Genomic DNA, 19,771 nt, shown 5'->3' with positions numbered 1-19,771 from the left:
ATAAATATAGGATACTACTGAGAAATTCTAAATATGGATTATTTATTAGATAGCAGATTATACTGATGTTAAATTTCCTGAGTTTTGTAATTGTAATGTTAGCAATTGAACAATATAGATGAAGGATATATGGGCCTTCAGTGAACTAACTAGTCATGGAGCTTTTTTAATAGGTTGTGTTGAAGGATGATGAAACCCACATTCCATTCAATATCTGAAATAATAAAACAATTTATTGCTTACTATAGCAAAGGACAGCTATACTTTTTAGGCACAGTTTCTCTGGGCACAGAGATTGCTGATTTTATGGTGGATTTTTGGGAAGGGTTGACTTCAGGGATTTTCGGACTTTGGGGGTCCTGAGTGGGTTGATACCATCTATAACTATGTGGTCACTTGAGTGATACTGCTATTGATTGATTGCCACTCAATGAGATGGGTTTATTGGAGTAAGTTTGTTCCTGACTGGCTAACTTTCATAAGCAAGAGCTGTCACAGATTGGTTGACTTGAAAAAACTTGTTCATTGAGGTGAGTTTTTATTAACACAGTTCTGGTGGCTACATGTTGCCATGGCTATAGAAAAAGTCTTTTCCTAGGAATGTAGGAACTTAAAAATATTACCAATTTGAAATTTTTTATAATGAAAGAGTTTAAAATATTGTTAGAATCAGATGAACTACTATTATTTTGTGTTGAAGGACATCTGGAAAGATGAGATTCACCCCTAGAATGAAAATATTATTATCATTTTATTTGAACACAAAATTAGTTAATGTTCCCTGTGGGGGAAAAAAGATCTAAATAATATGGAAAGGTGCAAAGAGTGAAAGTCATTGCTTAATACTATCACCCAGAGATAGTCACTCTTAACATTTTTCTGACTTTTAATTTATTTGCTTACTTGGTTTGAATCCTGGCTCTTCCATTTAATAGATGTGATACTTTGGTCAAGTTATTTACACTTTCTGTGCTTCAGTTTTCTCATCTGTAAAATAGGAATAATAATACTTGTTTATTGAATTGTGAGAATATAATGAGTTAATCTAAGTTTTAATAAAACATTTAAAACAGTATCTGGCACATGGTTAGTGCTATATATATTTGCTATTATTACCATATTATGTCCATTTTTATACATTTGTTATTTTAAAGTTTCTGCAATTGGGATTTATCTTAACAAGTGATTGTGATTATGATGGGCAGGTTTATTTTTGTTGTTATTCTTTCCTTTGTGGTCCATAAAATAATGGTATGTCTTAGAATTGATGATGTAATCTTAGAGTAGATAAGATGCAGTGTGTGTGCACCCATTTTTTTCTAATACAGAAGTGAGATCATGTAATACATACTGTTTCATACTTTTAAAAAATTTTATAAGGACATATTTTCAATTTCAAATATAGATTTACTTAATTCTTCAGTGGCTGTGTAATATAGTGTTATATGGATATATTGTAATTTACTATTCATCTATTAATGGACATTTTATTGTTTGATTTTTGCTCTTGTGGAGGATTTTAATAAGTGGAACTTGGGGAAAGAGGATAACTCAAGGGGATAACCTGAGTGGAGATTGAGACAAAAAATTACATTTGGGGACTGTTTCTATTTAACTAGACAGGACATTTGAGGCACATTATAAACTGCATTGAGTACTGGGTTAAGGTCTTTAGATTCTTTTAAGATTTTGTGGAGCCATTCAACACTGAAGAATAATTGGAAATAAGTTTTTTGTTAGTTTTACCTATAACCCTATTCATGTAATATAGATGAGTGGATTGATGTCAACCTAAGATGGCTGTGTTTAACATTTTTATTAATAATGATCATGTAGAAAGTATGAGTATGCTCATTAAGTTTTCATTTGTGCTTATGAAACTGTGAAGAATAGCAAATAGATGGGATTATAAAGTTAAGGTTTCAGATTGTCTTAACAGGGTGCCATGATGGGTTGAATCTTAAGTTTTTGAAAATTCCCACAAGTACAATTGCTCAAGTATGATTTGATTTAACCAGCAGTACATTTGGAAAAGGTGCATGGTTTTAATCAAGAATTAGTTGTATTGGTGGAAGTACCTCATCTGGAAAAGATCTTACCTAGTTTCTTCTGGTTAGACCTTATTTGTAGTTTGAAGTGCCACACTGAAAGAAATATAGACAAGTTGGAGTGTGTTTAGAAGGAGCAAACAGGAAGGTGAAAAACTCAAAACTATGCTGTATCAAGAGAAATTGGGGTGTGAGGGGAGGAAGGCCATGGCAGTTGTCTTTAAAGTAGTCCAAATTGGTTAGCATGACATAAAATATGACCCAGTATAGCACTATTTTTTTCCTTTTAGCATCAATTCCAGCTATTTCCATCTATTTCCCCTCATTTCCTGTGTTCTTTGAGCATTCCATAAACTTTTAGGTATGTACTATGCTGATATATAAGAAGAGCAATGAGGCAGTGGTATCTGAGGATATTTGAGAAGGGACATACAGACTATGAGCAGTGCTAGAAGGAAGCAATTGATGAATTCCGACTCAAATTCTAATTTTCATTTATTTTTCTGTTCATAATTTTCTTATAAACTTAGTGATTAAATTGCCTTTAAAAATTGTTTTCAGAATGCGCATCTAGTCTTTGAATTTTTATTACATTAAACTGGTATTATGGTCATACATTATTCATATTGAGCTGAAAATATTTTGTAATGTATATTTAAATGTGAATATTACCATAAAATCAGCACCTTTTGACAGATGAGGAAACATAAGCTTCCATACCATATAGTTCATGGATAGGGCCCAGATTCTTTATTTTATTTTATTTTTCGGTTAGTTTTAGTTTTTTTTTTTTTTTTTTTAAAGGAATGAGGTATTGCTGTGTTGCCCAAGCTGGCCTCAAACTCCTGGGCTCACACAGTCCTCCTGCCTCAGCCTCCTGAATAGCTGGGACTACAGGTGCCACATTGTGCCTGGCTTCTTTCTATTATTTGTATCCCTCATTTTGAAAATATTTTTACAATTTAGTTAATATCTTAATGTTCTTTTTTGAGGTTTGCTCAGAGACTTTTTTATTCCTTTTAAGAGGAAGGGGCACCTTGACAGGATGTTGCTATTATGGATTGGATTATTAAAATGCTTATTTGGTGAGCTGCTTCTGTTGTCATTAATTATTCCACACAATATTGTGTTTATTTTATAATCTTAACTGTGGACTAGGTTCATTTATTTACTTGAGAAAAATTGAGCATGGATTTTGGTATAGCAAATACTGAGTTTTAAATTTTCACTCTGGCTAGGAGTCAATGATTTTCTTTTTTCTTAACAGATCAAGAAGTTGGTATATGTTTACCTGGTTCGATATGCTGAGGAACAGCAGGATCTGGCACTCTTGTCCATAAGCACTTTTCAGCGAGCTCTGAAGGTAAATAATGGAGTGAGTAGGCAAATAGCTACAAGGTTTCTGCACAGTTGAAAGTGTGTCATTTAAAGAAGTGGAGCAATAATCCACTAAATAGCACAGTAGTGTCTTGAAAGAGTTAAAAGGCCTCCCATAGTGCCTATTCAATACCCTTGAAAAATAGTTATATAACCAACTGGAATCTTGCCATATATGTTGCAGCTTCTATATGTTTATGTTCAATATAATCATTATCATTTATCAAAGAACTGTTCATCATTATACCGACTAGTTGAAAGTGTGCAAAAAGCGGACCTAAGACATTTTTAAAAATAAAATTTATGACCTGTATGTAGCATTTTATTATTACAAAATGCTAAAATCCTAGCACATTTAGTAATAAATGATCAACCAGAATTATAACTATTACATTTCTTTAAAACACTGTTTAGAGAAATAAATTTATTTACTTCTCTCACTTTTTTTTTTTTTTAATTTCAGCTCTTCATGGGGGTACAAAAGCTCAGGTTATATACATTGTCCGTGTCCCGCCCATCCCCCTGAGTCAGAGCCTCAGGCGTGTCCATTCTCCAGACAGTGTGCCTGGCATTCACCATGTAGTCATACCTTCATCTCCTCCCCCCGCCCACCTGCCCGAGTCAGCACCTTCAAGTATGACCATTCCCCATTTCCATATACTGGTTATTCATTTTAAATTAAGTAGATTTTTTTAGCCTTTGTTCTATAATACTACACCCTATAAGTACCTATTAACTGTGTCATAAAGATGTCTTTGACATATTATAAACTTGAAATTTTGATAACTATTTTTGCACTATTTTTAGGATCCAAACCAACTAATTCGTGCAAGTGCTTTGAGAGTTCTGTCAAGTATTAGAGTACCCATTATTGTACCTATCATGATGCTCGCTATTAAGGAAGCTTCTGCTGACTTATCACCATATGTTAGGAAGAATGCAGCCCATGCAATACAAAAATTGTACAGGTAGGTGCTTTGTTCTTAGTATAGCAAAGATCTCTAATGTTACCTGGAATATTATAGACCACAGAGGCTTATTTTATTAGTTCTTAAAACTAGCCTGTCCTTATTCTAAGTAAATCCAATGATTGTATTTTTTCCCCTGTAAACATTCTGTACACATCTTTAATTTTGTTTTGGTTATAGAGACCCTGTGCAGGTTTTTATTTGTGAGCCTATTAGAGCCTATGATAATTTTGAAATTTTACAACTTAAAAATAGTCAGAATTTGAATTTTCATTTATATAGTCTATCTCCTATACACATATGCACATATTATTAGAAAATTGAGATTTTTTTCCTATTTAGTGTAGGTTAGGATCTTAAGTGTATTAGCTTCTCAACACATTTATATTTGTTTTCTCTTCTTTTATTTTTGTTCGTGCTTACCCCTTCTTTGATTCTTTTCCAGAACTATTTTATTAAATAATTTTAAAAAATAGTGATTTTTGAATATAGTGCCATACCTTGTATGATATCTTAGCAAATATACAATACCCTGAACTCTATGGGAAATGTATTGTCCAAATAGAATTATCTGCAGCAAGTTGGTATTATTTTTTGCTGTCATTTATTCCATGAGCTTTTTTGAGGTCTTTTTCCATTTCTGGTGTTGTGTTCACAGTATTGTGCTATGTGCGTTAGATGTGTGAAAATACTAGAGGATGTGGTACTTACTTATGAATAGCGTATAACATATTTGATGAAGGAAATCAAACATCTACCAAGTAATTAAAGGCAGTGTTTAATTGAATAAGATTTTAGCACATGATATATGTGTATATATAAAGGCATACTAGCAATGTCTTTGATAGGCTAGGGGCCAGAGATCATGTTATAAATGTTACCAGAAAGTAAAGAAGTAATGAGATGGAATTACTTATGAAAGACTGCTTTGATGAGGGGGACTTGAGCTGGAATTTGACAGAATTAAAAGTATTGAATGTTGAGGTAATTATAATGGTCAATAACAAACTTATATAATGTCTGTAAAGAAGTAAAACCTTATATTCTTAGGTTAACTGTCAAGCAAAGTTTTATCATGTTTCTCATCATTATCTTTTCACACTGTAAACTTGCGGAGTAAGATCCAAGCTCGTTATGATGGTTTAAAAGTCCTTCTGTCATTAGTCTCCAGTTTACCTCTTCAGCATCAACTCCTACCTCTCCCCGCCTTGAACTTATAGTCTTGTAGCTCAGTACTGCCAGTTAATTCTCTATATCAAATGTTTTAATCTCATTACTACCTCTTATTTTTCTTGGTTTTAAATGGCAGGTTTTATAAGGCGTGTCTCTATCAGCGCAGTAGTGTGTATCTATAGTAAAAATATGTATGTATCTATAAACATAAAAATATAGTATGTATCTATAGTAAAAAAATGACTACTATGTTGTTACTTTTTTCCCCCACTTGAAAAAAGAATTTGTGGTTTGTCTACTAGCAGGCAGTTTCCTGAGGTTTTCCAACTTTTTTTAGAAGTCAATTTGTTCTTTAAATACTTTCTTAATGACATTGGTATCTGGTTTAGTTTTTAGCAACTTTAGAAGGAAAGATAAGGACACATTTATGAGAAAACCATCCCATCCCATTTTCCTTTCAGTTTGTTTTCTGTTTGTTTCTATTTTGAACTAATTCTTGCTTTCCCTCCTCTTTAAAAATTTCTCAGCATCCTTGAAAAAGTGAGCATCCTTTAAAGCTACTATTAAAAGGAAAAAAATTAATGTAAGTTCTTTTTATGTTTTAGTCTTGATCCAGAACAGAAGGAAATGTTAATTGAAGTAATTGAAAAACTTCTGAAAGATAAAAGCACTGTAAGTAATATCTTTTTATGTCATTAAAGTAAAATTGTGTTTTATTTACATAGTATCATTTACCATTGTATATTTGATATAATTATTTTTATCATTTCAAAATTATGTAAATGTTAGTGGAGCTCATGCTTATTTTTAAAATCTTTAAGCAACAAAAATTTCCATATAATGAGAAAGATTACATTTCGAATTCTAGTTTGTTACTTGTTTCTTCATCACAGTCTGAAAAAGGGCAAGTTGTAAAACAGAAAATTCTTTTCTTTAACCTATGGCTAAATTGTTGACTGCTTTTAGAGTCAAAGTTTTTATTTCAAGCAATGATTTATTAAGATTTTAAAAAGCCCAGTCACCTGGGAATACATGATTATCTTAAAATGAAGTACTAAGAAGTATTAAAGAGCTGTTGAAAAATTAGAGAGGTGTGTTTTAGTATTTTAAGTGTGCTTTTTTTTTTTTTTTTTTTTTGAGACAGAGTCTTGCTTTGTTGCCCGGGCTAGAGTGAGTGCCGTGGCGTCAGCCTATCTCACAGCAACCTCAAACTCCTGGGCTTAAGCGATCCTACTGGCTCAGCCTCCTGAGTAGCTGGGACTACAGGCATGCACCACCATGCCCGGCTAATTTTTTGTATATATATATTTTAGTTGGCCAGATAATTTCTTTCTATTTTTTTAGTAGAGACGGGGTCTCGCTCTTGCTCAGGCTGGTCTCGAACTCCTGAGATCAAACAATCCGCCCACCTCGGCCTCCCAGAGTGCTAGGATTACAGTCATGAGCCACCGCGCCCGGCCTTAAGTGTGCTTTTAAAAAATAATTAAGACAGTTTCATACATACAAGACTGTTTTATTGGCCATTTAGAATTATTTTATTGGCTAAAATGAGTCATCTTTTGGGACTGTATATATCCCTTCCTTCCTCCTTTACTACTGCCATTTTTTGTATGTAGTGACATGATAGCAAGATCTAGGAATAGGGGCAACACGTGGGGTCTGTGAGTTACTGGTGTGCTGGTATCTTAGATGGGGCTTTCGTACCCATTTTATGTGGTTCAAAATTACTGAGGAAAAGGATTCCAGCTCAGTTTAGGATGCTATCATTAGGAAGTATATAATATGTGTACATCAGCTTTTTAATATAGTAGTCACTAGCCCCATGTAACTATTGTTTTCTGGCTTAGCATATGATCTGTCCTAGAGAATGTTCAATGTACAATTGAGAATGCGTATTCTGCTGTTGCTGAGTGGAGTATTCTATAGATGTCTGTTAGGTCTAATTGTTTTATATTATTGTTCAATTTTTTTATTTCTTTGTTGATTTTATGCTTACTGGTTCTATCCATGATTGAAAGTAGTATATCGAAGTCACTTCAATCCTGTCAGTGTTTGGGTTGCATATTTAGGAGCTCAGATGTTTGGTACATATTATGTTTATAATTGTTTTATCTTCCTTTTGTCATTATAAAATCTTCCTCTTTATCTCTAGTAACATTTTTTTGTTTTAAAGTCTACTTTGCCTGATATAAGTACAACTATTCCATCTTTCTTATGGTTGCTGTTTGCATTATATATCTTTTTCCATCCTTTTACTTTCAACCTGTTTGTATTTTTGGATCTAATGTATTGTCTTCTGTAGACATCTTATATAGTTGGCTCTTCTGTTTTAATCCAGTCTAGCCATATGTGCCTTTTGATTGGATTGTTTAATCTGTTCATACTTAATACTACTATTAATATAGTAGGATTTTAAGCTGCCATTTTACTTGTTTTTATATGTCTTGCCTTTTTTTGTTCATTTCTCATTTATTGCTTATTTTGCATTAATTAAGTGAATATGTTCTAGCGAACATTTTATTTTAATGATTTTTGTCACTATATATTTTTACAAATATTATATTTAAAAATATTATATTATGCATATACTTGAAGTTTCATTCCTAGGCTATTCAGCAACTTTCTTTTAGTCTATAGTGTAGTAGAAATCTTCATTTCATTTCTTCTGTGCATAGTTGGCATAATATAGGAAGTAATCAAATATAGATTAACTGTAAATGAAGACAGAGAAAACAAATTTGATTCCTTTTTGTCTTTTGTATGGCAAGCATGCTGTGTGCTTCTAGGACCCAGATATGAAGTCAAGATTATTGATATTGTGGTTAACTATATTTTAATAATTAAAAAAAAATTAGTTTTTTCTATGTGCAAGGTATTTGCTAAGTGCCATGGAGAATAGTGAGATCTATTACTACAAGAAACAGATTCCTTATTTTAATCTAGTTTACCATAATTTCTGATCCATTATATAAAAGAAATTTGTTGCATTGCCTGGGAATGAAACTTCTATATATAATGTGTGCAGGTCTTCCCAGACAGGATACCGCCTGTCGCAGGTGAAAACTGTAGTCTTTGGGATTAGATAGAAATGGATTCATGTCAGAGCTTCTGCCACTTAGTAGCTATGTGCTAAACCTTCATGAGTTCAAGTTTCCAAATGTGTAGGGCTTATAATTTCTAATTTATAAAGTTATTGTTTGGGTTGAAAGACCTATTGTACATAAAATTCTTAGTGCAGTGCCTAACACCATAATATAGGGTGTTAATAAATATTCCAAATAAGAAAGAAATGACTCAAAAGGAATATAAAAGACACAATGTAAATTTGGAATATCTATTCTTGATTTCTGACCATTTATTTCCAAAATATAGTGTAAAGAAAAAATATTGAATACTTGTTCACAGTAGGTATTTAATATTTGTTGAGTGACTTTTGAAATAATTTTTAAAATTCTTCGTAATAGTGATTAGGTGTGTGGTATTATTTTTAATCTTTTTTTCCTCAAGTGGTATTATGCTCAGTGTTCTTTTGGGGTAGATCTTTTGGGGGCTTTGATGGCCTACTCTTTATGAGGCACTAATTCTTCCTATAGTGTTATATAGCATATGTTTTGAAAATGAAAAACACACATCTCTTTTTATATCTATAGTAAAAACCAGAAGTTTTTACTGATACCTCTAATTCCAGTACAACAGCACAGAATGCCTTCTACCTTCCTCCCTTGTCATATTTGTAACTTCCTCTCCAACATTAAGAAATACAGCTCCCATCATCCACAGAATATTTACTTATTGCTTAGTCCCGGAATACAGAGAAAGTGTTGTTTCAGAACTGCTAGCACATACCTCTGTGAGGAGTAGCAGGATGGGGATTAATACTTAGAGTTAAATACTGGTTTAGAGTTGTTTGTTTTTATCTTTAGTCTTATTTCTTTGATGCTATGGCAAATCAAAATTGCTTTATCATTATATCCTTGAACTTGTTGATATATAAGAAAGTTGTTGGCCGGGCGTGGTGGCTCACGCTTGTAATCCTAGCACTCTGGGAGGCCGAGGCGGGTGGATCGCTCGAGGTCAGGAGTTCGAGACCAGCCTGAGCAAGAGTGAGACCCCGTCTCTACTAAAAATAGAAAGAAATGATCTGGCCAACTAAAAATATATATATAAAAAAAAAATTAGCTGGGCATGGTGGTGCATGCCTGTAGTCCCAGCTACTTGGGAGGCTGAGGCGGGAGGATCGCTTGAGCCCAGGAGTTTGAGGTTGCTGTGAGCTAGGCTGATGCCACTGCACTCTAGCCCGGGCAATAGAGCAAGACTCTATCTCAAAAACAAAAACAAACAAACAAACAAAAAAACAAGAAAAGTTGTTGATTTTTTGAATACTAATTTTATATCCTTCTTTACTGAATTCTTCTGTTGTTTGAGATAGTTTTCTCACTCGTTCTCCTTGTCTTTTTCCTAGAGAATGAATCATATCTGCAATTAGGGATACTTTACTTCTTCTTTTCCCAATTTCTAAGGTCTCTAATTTCCCTTATCTAATTATACTGGCTAGCACCATCACTATGATGTTGAATAGTAGTAGAGATGGTGGGCATGCTTGCCTAGTTTCAATCTAAAGGAAATACCTATATTGTGTTCACATTAAGAAAGATACTAGCCCTAAGGATTTTCTCTTTTTCTTTGAAATATAATAGTTTTGCAAGGTGCTTCAGGGCTAGTTGATACAGGTTAATTCTTTTCCTGGCACCTAGTGAGTCCTTTCAAAATGTAGATTCAGAATTTATTTCTGGTGGCAAGGTAGGTTTATTTCTTTTTTAAGATTATAGTTTTAAATATTAATTCTATTTGTTATTTTTCTTCTTCTTTAGGGATTCCAGTTTTATTCACATTGGATCTTCTTTGCCTAATATTTCAACCATTGTCTCTCTAAAACTGTGGGACCAGTATGGTTTACGGCCTGTTAGGAATCCAGCTGCAGAGCTTCCCCTCCCCCCACCCCTACCCTGCTCTGTGGAAAAAGTGTCTTCCATAAAACTTAGGAACCTGGGGCATCACAGCAGGAGGTGGACAGTAGGCCAGCTTCATCTGTATTTACAGCCGCTCCCCTCCCCATCTCTGACATCACTGTCTGAGCTCCTCCTTGCCAGCTCCCCGATGCCCCCATCTGTGGAAAAATTATCTTCCATAAAAACCTGTCTCCCCACCCCCACCATGGAAAAATGGTCTTCCATGAAACTGGTCCTTGGTGCCAAAAAGGTTGGGGACTGCTGCTCTAACCATTTTTACTTCTTTCTTGATCACATTTTTGTTCTGTTCTTTCTCTACCTTTCTTTAATGCCCCTTATTAAATTTTCATTCAGTGATTTTTCTTCCAATGGAACCTTGCAATTTAGTCTTCATGTTTGATTATTTTCCCCCCTCGATTTCTTTCCTGGTTTCAATCAACTCCTATTTCATTTCTTCCTGATTCTTTTGTTCAATTTGTTCACTGTTTTTGAATTTCTAATTCATGTTTGTTTTTCTATCTTGAGATATTTCTTTTGAGGGTATTTAATTCATTTTGGAGTGTTATGTTTCCTTTTGCTTCACCATTGATTGTTTTTGTGGGTAATTTTCATCAGTTAAATTGTTATAATTTCCATTTTCTGTTTTTAATGCTTGTGGATTATTTGCATCTTTGCATGGACAGGATTGGTGGTTTGATTTTGAGGTAGCTGGCAAATATTAAGAGCACTCTCTCTGTTAGAATAGCAAAGTATGTTTTTTATTAGATGGCTTTTTGGGGGGAAGGGCATGCATAGGAATGGGTATATGTCCTAAGATTATTTTGAGATGTATCTTGTAGGGGCTAAAATTTCCCCTCTTATTTTTTTTTTTTTCTGTTACCTCAGTTTCTGAGGGGCTCCTCTCCCTTTACTTTTTTTTAACCCATTTTTTCCTTGAAACTGTTTCCCTTTCCAAGATGGCCTTATTGAGTCGTCTTCTCCCTTAAGTCTTTCCCTTGTCATCTGCTCTGATCTACCAGGAATCTTTTTCAGTATTTTCACACTTAGTGTGTTCTTGTTTTTTCTATTACTGATTTTAGTTTGCTCTTAACACCTACCACTAACCCCTGTCTGCTTTGTTCTGGGTAATTTTTTTTTATAAGTCTTTGTAAAGTTTTGTAATATAAGCATTTAGGGCTTATTTTTCTACTTAATGTGTACTTTGAAGTTTGGAGATTCTCTGTTTTGAGTTTAGCTTAGGGCATAGGTTTTGGTCCTTTGGTTTTGGGGGATTTGGTTTGGAAGATTCAGATTTACCTGGGCACCATTAACTTGTCTACCCAGTATTTAAATTGATTATGTTTTAAGAATGTTTTCAGACAATTTTTTCCTTTGTGTGATTATAATCCATTGTGGAAAGGTTAAAAGTATTCTGATATGTACACAGATTTGTGGATCTTATCTTAATTATTACCTTTTTTTGGTCACATCTAATATTTTATTGAAGGAAAACAAGTACATTTCTTCTCCCTTGACACTTAAAATCAGTAATCACAAATCATTTTTATTTAACAATCTCCCAATTAAACGAACCAGGTCTAATTTATTTTCACATTTTAAAAAGGAATTTATTTGTTGTCAGCAGTAGTTTCTTGGTATCATTATCAAGATGATGATATTGATATCGCTGCTGATAAATATAAATTTGAAAGATGTTACTCTGTTAAACTTTCTTCATTTAACCTTATTGATTTGAGACATATCTTCTGTTGCTTCTTTTAGACTAGAGAAAGATTTTCTTTCAATTGAGATCTCAAAGAAAATTAGTTCTGTAGTTTTCATTTTAAGCAAAGATGGAGCTGTAAGCATATTAAAATATAATTAGAATGGCTTTTCCCTTTCATTAGAGAAAGACCAATATTTGTCATATGAATAGTTCTTTCCTAAAAATAAATCACTCTGGGTTTAGGAGCACAATTATGGTAATATAACTGAAAGAACATTTTAGTGTTATTTATTTTAGGTAATTGTTGTCTGAAGGTATCTGTACATTTTAAAACATACAGAAACTTTAGAACTGTAGTCAATGAAATTAAAGAGAATATTTAATCTGTATTCTATCATCCCCAAATATCTATTATAACTTTGTATATTTTTCATTGTATATTCTTAAATTTTGTACAATTTTCCTTCACCTTCTCAGCATATCCTAAACACTTTTCTACTTCATACAAACCTTTCCTAATGTTCACTTATGAATTCATTTTTAAAATTTATAACAGTTTCTTTCTCTTGTTTTTCTGTAAATGTAAAATATGGAAATCCATATTTGTTGAGCAATTAAAGCTTAGAAGTGGACATTCTTTTGTTTAGAATACCTCAAAAGCAGGGTGATATTTATTTCCTTTTCCTTTCTGGTTAATTTTAAATAAATCATTTTGATAGCATTTAACTTTCTTTTTTTTTTTTTTTTTTGAGACAGATTCTCACTTTGTTGCCCGGGCTAGAGTGAGTGCCGTGGCATCAGCCTAGCTCACAGCAACCTCAAACTCCTGGGCTTAAGTGATCCTACTGCCTCAGCCTCCCGAGTAGCTGGGACTACAGGCATGCGCCACCATGCCCGGCTGATTTTTTCTATATATATTTTTAGTTGTCCAGATAATTTATTTCTATTTTTAGTAGAGACGGGGTCTCCCTCAGGCTGGTCTCGAACTCCTGACCTCGAGCGATCTACTAGCCTCGTCCTCGCAGAGTGCTAGGATTACAGGCGTGAGCCACCGCGCCCGGCCCAGCATTTAACTTTCTAATAGAAAATGGAGTTTCTTAGGAAAACAAATTAGGTCAGTGCCTATTGAAAAACAGATTTTCATATTTTTTTGATGGCATAAAGTTTCCTTAATTTTTGGTACAAAATTATGTTTAATGAATAGTTCAATAGTTTATAGCTAAACTGTAGTGGTAAGATGCCATTTTATAAGTTATTGATTTAATGTTGGTAAAAGCCTCACTGTTATGGGCAAAAAAACACACCCCTGAGTTTGTGCAGATGTTTTATTGTGATAGATCTATTATCCAGCTATTAGAAGATAAATGACTAATCTTTCCCATTTTCCATGCCTCGAGAAAATTGAAATAAGAAGGGGCATATCATTTGGGCTGTATGATTAGGGCAGGTTGGATGGCCATTAATTTAAGGGAAGAAAATCTTGGCAGCATTGGCCAACTTACACCATATTATCAATCAAACCTTGATGCACTTCTTGTGATGACCCAGCACTCTCAGGTTTTTGCAACGTTAATTAGAATTCATGACAAAATAGATGCAAGGAAACATTTTGTACCCTTCATAATTTTATAGAAAATTTATTGTTATTAGAGGAGCCATTTGCTTAGTGTGATTTTTTTCATTACCAGCTTGTCAACTAGCATAGATAATCTGGAGAAAATATGAACTCCATAGATGGAGTGTCACTTTTGTTGATGGTTCATGTAGTTTACCTTGGAGCACAGCTAATGGCCAAAGTTCATAGCAACAGCACAGAAAAACGTGGCAACCAAGGGAAGATAAATGAACCATGTTTATTGCCTTAATATAAAAAATACATAAATGGAAAACTGCATTTGAATTTGATGAGCTCATTGCTAGTTTTGTTGGAGTGATTTATTTTTCCCGTTCTATGAAAAGCTACTATTGACACAGTGAGATGGAAATTAACTGTCTGTTTTTTGGAAACCAATATTTTTGGTTTTAAAATCTGAGTAGATCATTTTATTTTAATTCTGAATGTTTTATAGAATATTGAACACTTAATAGACCAAAATTATTAATTCTTCTGCTAGTGTTTAGCCCAGGGTCAGATTGTTAAAACTAGGCAATGAAGTATCTAAAATGATCATTTTTATTTCATAAAGGTACCCTCTTTACATTCTTTCTAATTATTACAATGTTCCTATGAACTTTATTTGTCCTTAAGTAATGAATAATTTTTTTCCTTTGTATAATATTTGTTAGTACTTTAGAATGTGTTTGTGCTTTAGAATTGTTGTATACTTACAGCTCTTAGTTTAATAAATTTAATATGTGGTAGCTGATTTTCCATTTAATTGTTTGGTGTCTAAACACCTTTGGAAGAAAAGAAATTTCTAGGTTTATACAAAATAACTTGATTTTACCCAGTATTTTTAAAATTAAAAACTGTTGAGTTACCTGTGTAATTTCATGGGTCATTTTATTCTAAGTGGTATTTTTTTATTTTTGTACTTTAACACTCTTTGCCAATTAATATAGATATATTAATATAAGATTGATATATAAATAATATGTAGAGATATTTATATCTCACAAATGAGTTATTTTATAGCATGATGTCATAAACTTAGTTGTTTTAAGAGATTTTTAAATGATACTGATTCTAACCTTATAGAAATGTGATTATCACAGAGTATAATTTCTGAAGAGTAGTTTATGCAGAAGACAACACAATGTGGAGTTGAGAACACAAACTTAACTTCCTTTCCATATCAATAGCAAATAGAAAATTATATGTGTAATACATTTTTATTTAGTTCACACAGATAATCAATTTTTTGCTTTTTCTATTGAGGTGCATACATGCTGGGACCAGCAGGCACCAGTACATGGGCAGGGCTGGAGTCAATAAATGCGGCTTCACGTTTATACTGATTGGTAATTCATAAAATCCCCACAGGACTTGAAACTTGTTTAGCATAATAGCAAGTCTATATTCTGAGCTGTTTTCTTTCAATTGTATTGTTGGTTGCATATTAATAAACTAAATGTCAGCCAAGTAGAGGGACAAACACTCAAAATATGAATATCATTGTATCTAATATTTTTCAAAAAGTACCATTTCAGTAAGTTATATTTCTATTTAATTGCTTATTTTAAGTCATTGGGGAAATTTTAGACAGTAAAATGAAGATCCCTAGTGTTCAGGAAGAATATGATATTAATTTGTTTTTTCAAAACCGTATTATACTGTTGGCTAACTGCATGTATATCGTAGCACATATATAGAAGAATTTGTATATTACATATACTGCTTAGCTTGTATCTTTATGCTAAAGGAATCTTAATATTACCACTTTTTAAAAGCATGGCAATTCAAAAATTAGTATTTATGGTTCATTAATTGATCTTGGAGAAAGCTGCCTTTTGTTGGTAATATATTATTCCAGCTTATACACATTCTTATAAAAGTGATAATAGCTCAGGTGATGTACTGAACTTTCAGCCACTGTGTTTTCTTTGTAAATAAATTATATTGGTAAAAACAGGTTGATTAAGATGTGTAAGATTTGAAAGTGTTTTTGTACCTAAAACATTTATGAATTCCTCATGTACTTTTTAACAAATTCATTGTGAAATTATTGTCATTCTTGAAACTGACACAATGTGATCCTCATTATTGTCTTGATTCTTTTTCTGAATATTGTTATGAACTAAGTAATACATTTTTAGATAAGAATTTAGGTTACCTTTACAAATGAAAAATGTGCATAATTAATGTTTAATCCGTATATGAAAAATTTACTGAAACTTAATCTTATGGAATAAAAAAAAATCAGAATTTACCTCTCTTCAGAATAGTATTAGTTTTCCAGACATATTACAACTATTTAAATTATTCTTTGACAGAGTGGCATTTTAAAATTTGTTATTCACATGTGAACGTTCATTTTAATTGAATGACTGAATACTTTAAATATTGATTGTCATGACACTGATTACACCATTGTGATGCCTGAGTAGGATCTTTGATGGGGGAGACAAACGTTTTTTAATAAGTTACTATTTCTTTCTTTTCTAGCTCGTAGCTGGCAGTGTTGTGATGGCCTTTGAAGAAGTATGCCCAGATAGAATAGACCTGATTCACAAGAATTACCGCAAGCTATGTAACTTACTAGTTGATGTTGAAGAGTGGGGGCAGGTTGTCATAATCCACATGCTAACTCGATATGCTCGGACGCAGTTTGTCAGCCCGTGGAAAGAGGTAAGTGTTGAATAGTCTTCCACTTATCAAGTATACTAAGAGAATGGACAAGCTTTTAAAAATGTATATAAAAAATTAACAATAGTAAAATACAGAAATCTGCCTAATTCAGGAGGACTCATTTTTCTCATGTTCTTTTAGAAAAGTGGAAAACAGTATAAATGTAAGAATAATTGTCTGTTGTTTTGGCACTGACTGATACATGTTTAGTGGCACAGTATATAAACTTTTAGTATGATACCTGGTAAGAGCCCCTTGTTAGGAGTGTGATACAGTGTTTAAAATGACATTGCCAAACCATGGATTTTTTTGTTACTAGTTACAAAAAATACCTTTGAGCCCCAGCTGTTCCAGGTACTCATTTGTAAAAGTAGGTGATATGAAACTGTAACACATGAATTTATACCTTAAATAAATGTCTTGCCTTTATAAATATTGTTGAACTTTTAAACTACTATTTTCTAGTTTTATATTTCTAAAATAGGTTTATGTTTTTCTTTTCTTCACTTAAGCTGGTAGCATTTTAGCAAAATTAATAATTAAATTTACCTTTAAGTAAATTATTTGTTATTTGTTTTCTTTGTGCAGATTAACATTAGAAGCATACTTTGTTCTTTTCATTATATTGATAATTTAGAAAAGTTTAATTTTATTTTATGGTTTATAATTCAGATCACACAGTGTGTACATATTTAAGATTGAAGTATAAACTTGTTTAAGGAAATCCTTAAATATTGTCAGAATAGCATATTCATTCTAATCTTTTGATATGTCATATCTTTTTAAAATGCAGTATTATAAATTGAAAAAAATCAATTGTGTGCAAAATAAAAGATTAAAAACCCGTATTAAGTAAAAGTGGTTTGTACACAAACTTATGAATAGGCCTTGAGTGATCAGTACATCTTGCTTTTGTTAATTAGAAATAAAGTGAGGGGAAAATGTTCACAATACATGGTAAGTGACATGTCAAGTTTGCAGATAATTATAAAATGTTTATCAATATTTTCTACATTGACTTTGTATTTGTTAGCCTTAAAAACGTTTTAAAGTTTTTCATATCTTCCTAAAAGACTGTAATATTGACTCCATCTCAATTTTAATATTAACAAAGTGATAATGTTCTTAAAAATTGAAGTATATTTTGAATTATTAATATATAAAAGTCTTATGCTACATAAGGCTCTTAAATTGATGAAATTTTACTATCCTTCTACTCTTTAATTTTATAAAGTTAATTTTATTTATCATCTAGCAAAGTACAGTTTTGATGTTACTTTTGTTATATTACGTAGCATGTCTATGATAGAAATGTCTTGGTCCTTTGATGGTAACTTTGACAAGAGATTTTTGTTGCTAACAGCTTATTTGTTTGATTTCAGCCAATTCCTTTCAAAAATGCTCAGATTTTTTTTTCCCTTTGTGTAAGGTTATAGATAATTTTGGCTTATCTAACTACTGTCACCTTTTAAACTAGTTTATTTTATTTTCCTGTCACTGTCAAATCCTTTTCAATAGCTGTTTGCAAATGATCCTTTGCTTTGTCATTATGTAGAAACCGCAATTAAAATATAATACATACTTAGCCATATCTTCTAAAAATGTGTAACAGATATTAAAATCTCTAGTTTGTCTATTTGTTTGTTTTACTGTTTCTTGAATTTTATTTCATCTTATTTTAGATAAAATTCATTTTTAAAACTATGTGCAAAAGTACGAAAGTGAAATTCTACATTACCGTCTACATTTCTTCTTTTGACAAGTGATTTGAAATATTGGGATTATATTCATTCTTTGTGTTTTCACAGTTAACTCCTTGAACATTAATTATTACAAACATGGGGTTGTCCTTGGCATACTGGAATGGGCAAAATCATTTCTTTGCCACTTATTTGCAATCTAATCTTGGCATTATTGTAAATGTTGTGGTTTTTAGACTAATTTAGTGGTTTTCAAATGTGCGCCTGAACCCTCGGGGTGCTGTAGTGCTGCCATAGGAACAACGAAGGGTGGCAGTGGTGCTCTGGACTGTGTAGCTTTCTGGGCTCTTACCACTCTTTCAAACAGAGCTGCTTTTTTTTTTTTTGCCTTCCTTTCTTATGGAGCTTTGTATATGATTTCCTTTGAGAAAGATTCATTGGCTTAAAGAAAAGAAAGAAAGAAAACCAATTAAATAGAAAATTTGTAGGAGTTTAGCTAACTGTGACCATGTTCTGTTTTTGTTTTTGTTTTTGTTTTTAAATGATAGTAGCAATTCAAGTACATGGTGAAGTACAAAATAAATTACCTTCTCATAACCTCTTGGTTAACTCCTTAGAGGCAATTATTGGCAACCATTTAATTTCAGTTATTCTGGTGATTAGACATTTTAGTTTGGATGAAACATTTCACTTTGTTTATTAAGTTAAGATGATATCAGTTGACCTTAATCCATGGAAAAATTATTCTTTAATTGTTTAAGTTCTATTTGAGAATCTTGTTTAGCTCAGAATAATCAAGATAACAGGCTTATGTCTGCATGTGTACATATATGTTCTGTTTAGCACCAGTGTGAAAGATTTGAAAGGGTCAGCCCTTATTGTAGTATTAGAATTAGGGATTGTAAAAGATGTTATGCTCTTGGTACAAATACATTTTATAAAATTAAGATTCAAATGGATGATCAACATTAGGACTATGTCCATACTGTTACTCTTCTACTTAACCCACCTCAGCCTTTCTCTGTGCTAATCATGATTTTGTTTTACTGAGAAACTTTGGTGTAAACAGTCTGGTCATTTGCAGCCTTGGAGGCTTTCTGGCCTAGACTTTATGTTGCTTCCAACTTTTTAGGACCACACGTGGTAGTTTTAGCTTTAGAAGTTGGCGGACTAAATCCGAAAGCAGGCTTTGATCATAGCTGGAAGAAACTGAGAAGTATTCGCATCTGTATCTCTTTTCTATTTCATATCTGATGTAAAAGGCATACCATGTATTAATAGTAAGGAATGGTTAAAATTATTATAGGATAGGAAAACAAGGTGGAACAGCACTCTGAGTCAGTCTTGAGTGGTTACCTTCCTTTTTTTATCCTTTTACCATCAACACTTGAATGTGTTGTTTCATGGAATCAGCTGAGTAGAAATGTGTTCATTCTAGCCCGTTTCTTTTTATATACAGGCAGAAGTCACTTGCATAAATGCTATGTGAAGACCATTTTATGA

At 32.5% G+C, this 19,771-nt stretch overlaps 1 protein-coding gene across 3 annotated transcripts in view; it reads left to right on the top strand.

Annotated features, from left to right (window-relative positions):
- Positions 1 to 19,771, top strand: part of AP3B1 (adaptor related protein complex 3 subunit beta 1) — a 225,752-nt gene that overhangs the window by 39,222 nt on the left and 166,759 nt on the right. For all 3 annotated transcript variants that reach the window (XM_045566381.1, XM_045566382.1, XM_045566383.1), the window contains exons 4-7: positions 3,316 to 3,411; positions 4,233 to 4,393; positions 6,172 to 6,238; positions 16,386 to 16,568. In XM_045566381.1, coding sequence (XP_045422337.1) covers positions 3,316 to 3,411; positions 4,233 to 4,393; positions 6,172 to 6,238; positions 16,386 to 16,568 — 507 coding nt within the window. The remainder of the gene's footprint in view (positions 1 to 3,315; positions 3,412 to 4,232; positions 4,394 to 6,171; positions 6,239 to 16,385; positions 16,569 to 19,771) is intronic.

The sequence above is a fragment of the Lemur catta genome, chromosome 12 (assembly GCF_020740605.2).
Source record: "Lemur catta isolate mLemCat1 chromosome 12, mLemCat1.pri, whole genome shotgun sequence".
Taxonomy (NCBI): domain Eukaryota; kingdom Metazoa; phylum Chordata; class Mammalia; order Primates; family Lemuridae; genus Lemur; species Lemur catta.
Note: the sequence above shows the minus strand (reverse complement) of the source record. Positions and strands in the feature narration are given on the sequence as shown.